This window comes from Arachis duranensis, chromosome 5 (assembly GCF_000817695.3).
Source record: "Arachis duranensis cultivar V14167 chromosome 5, aradu.V14167.gnm2.J7QH, whole genome shotgun sequence".
In the NCBI taxonomy this organism is placed as follows: Eukaryota; Viridiplantae; Streptophyta; class Magnoliopsida; order Fabales; family Fabaceae; genus Arachis; species Arachis duranensis.
The window spans coordinates 7918255-7918991 of record NC_029776.3 but is presented as its reverse complement, the minus strand read 5'-3'; the positions used below and the strand labels follow the sequence as shown (position 1 = coordinate 7918991).

The following is a 737-nucleotide window of genomic DNA, read 5'->3' as shown; positions in this document are numbered from 1 at the left end:
ATCCTTTAAATATTGTCCTTTATTCGACCCTTAAAAGAGAAAGAAAATAAAAAACAAGTAACTCTCCTTATTTTTTGAACAACTAATACATAAAAGTGAGTATTTAAATTAATTAAATAATAATAAATTCTTAAAAATACTGACTGATATTTCTGTTCAACTAAAGGCTGAGAGATAATGGACACTAATATTTCTGTTCATCTATCTATCATTTTCATCACATTTTTATTTGAATACTCACCTTTTTTTTGTAAATATCATTTTTGTTGGTTAACAACAAAAAATGGGGAAGACATTAGTTTTTTTTAACATGAAAAGACATTAGGTTTATATACGAATAAAAACTTGCTTGTTTGGTCTTGATGGGCTCAGGCCCAAGAAGACTCCTACGCCGTATAAAACGAGTTTGAATGGGTTGGGCCTGAAGAAATAGAAGGAGGGAGGTGGGGTTAGGGAGGAAGCGCCACGTAGAAGGAGGGAGGGAAGAAGGAAGAAGGGAGAAGCATGTGGAATTGGGAATCAACATTCTTCTCCCAATCAAAAGCCTGAATTCATTTCTGGTGAGTGGTGACTGGTGTGTAATAATTCAAGCAAATTAGGGTTTGCAGTTGGGACTCTCGCTCCCATTATTTGGCGCCAAAGATGTGGCACGAGGCTCGGAGGTCGGAGAAGAAGGTGCACGACATGATGGACGCCGCTCGAAAGAGGGCGCAGAGGCGAGCCGTTTACCTTGCCAA

General features: G+C 38.4%; 1 protein-coding gene across 1 annotated transcript in view; it reads left to right on the top strand.

Annotated features, from left to right (window-relative positions):
• Positions 1 to 465: 465 nt before the first annotated feature.
• Positions 466 to 737, top strand: part of LOC107487792 (uncharacterized) — a gene marked incomplete in the record, with an annotated part of 4360 nt that continues 4088 nt past the window's right edge. The window contains 1 exon segment of the mRNA XM_052262186.1: positions 466 to 737. Coding sequence (XP_052118146.1) covers positions 643 to 737 — 95 coding nt within the window.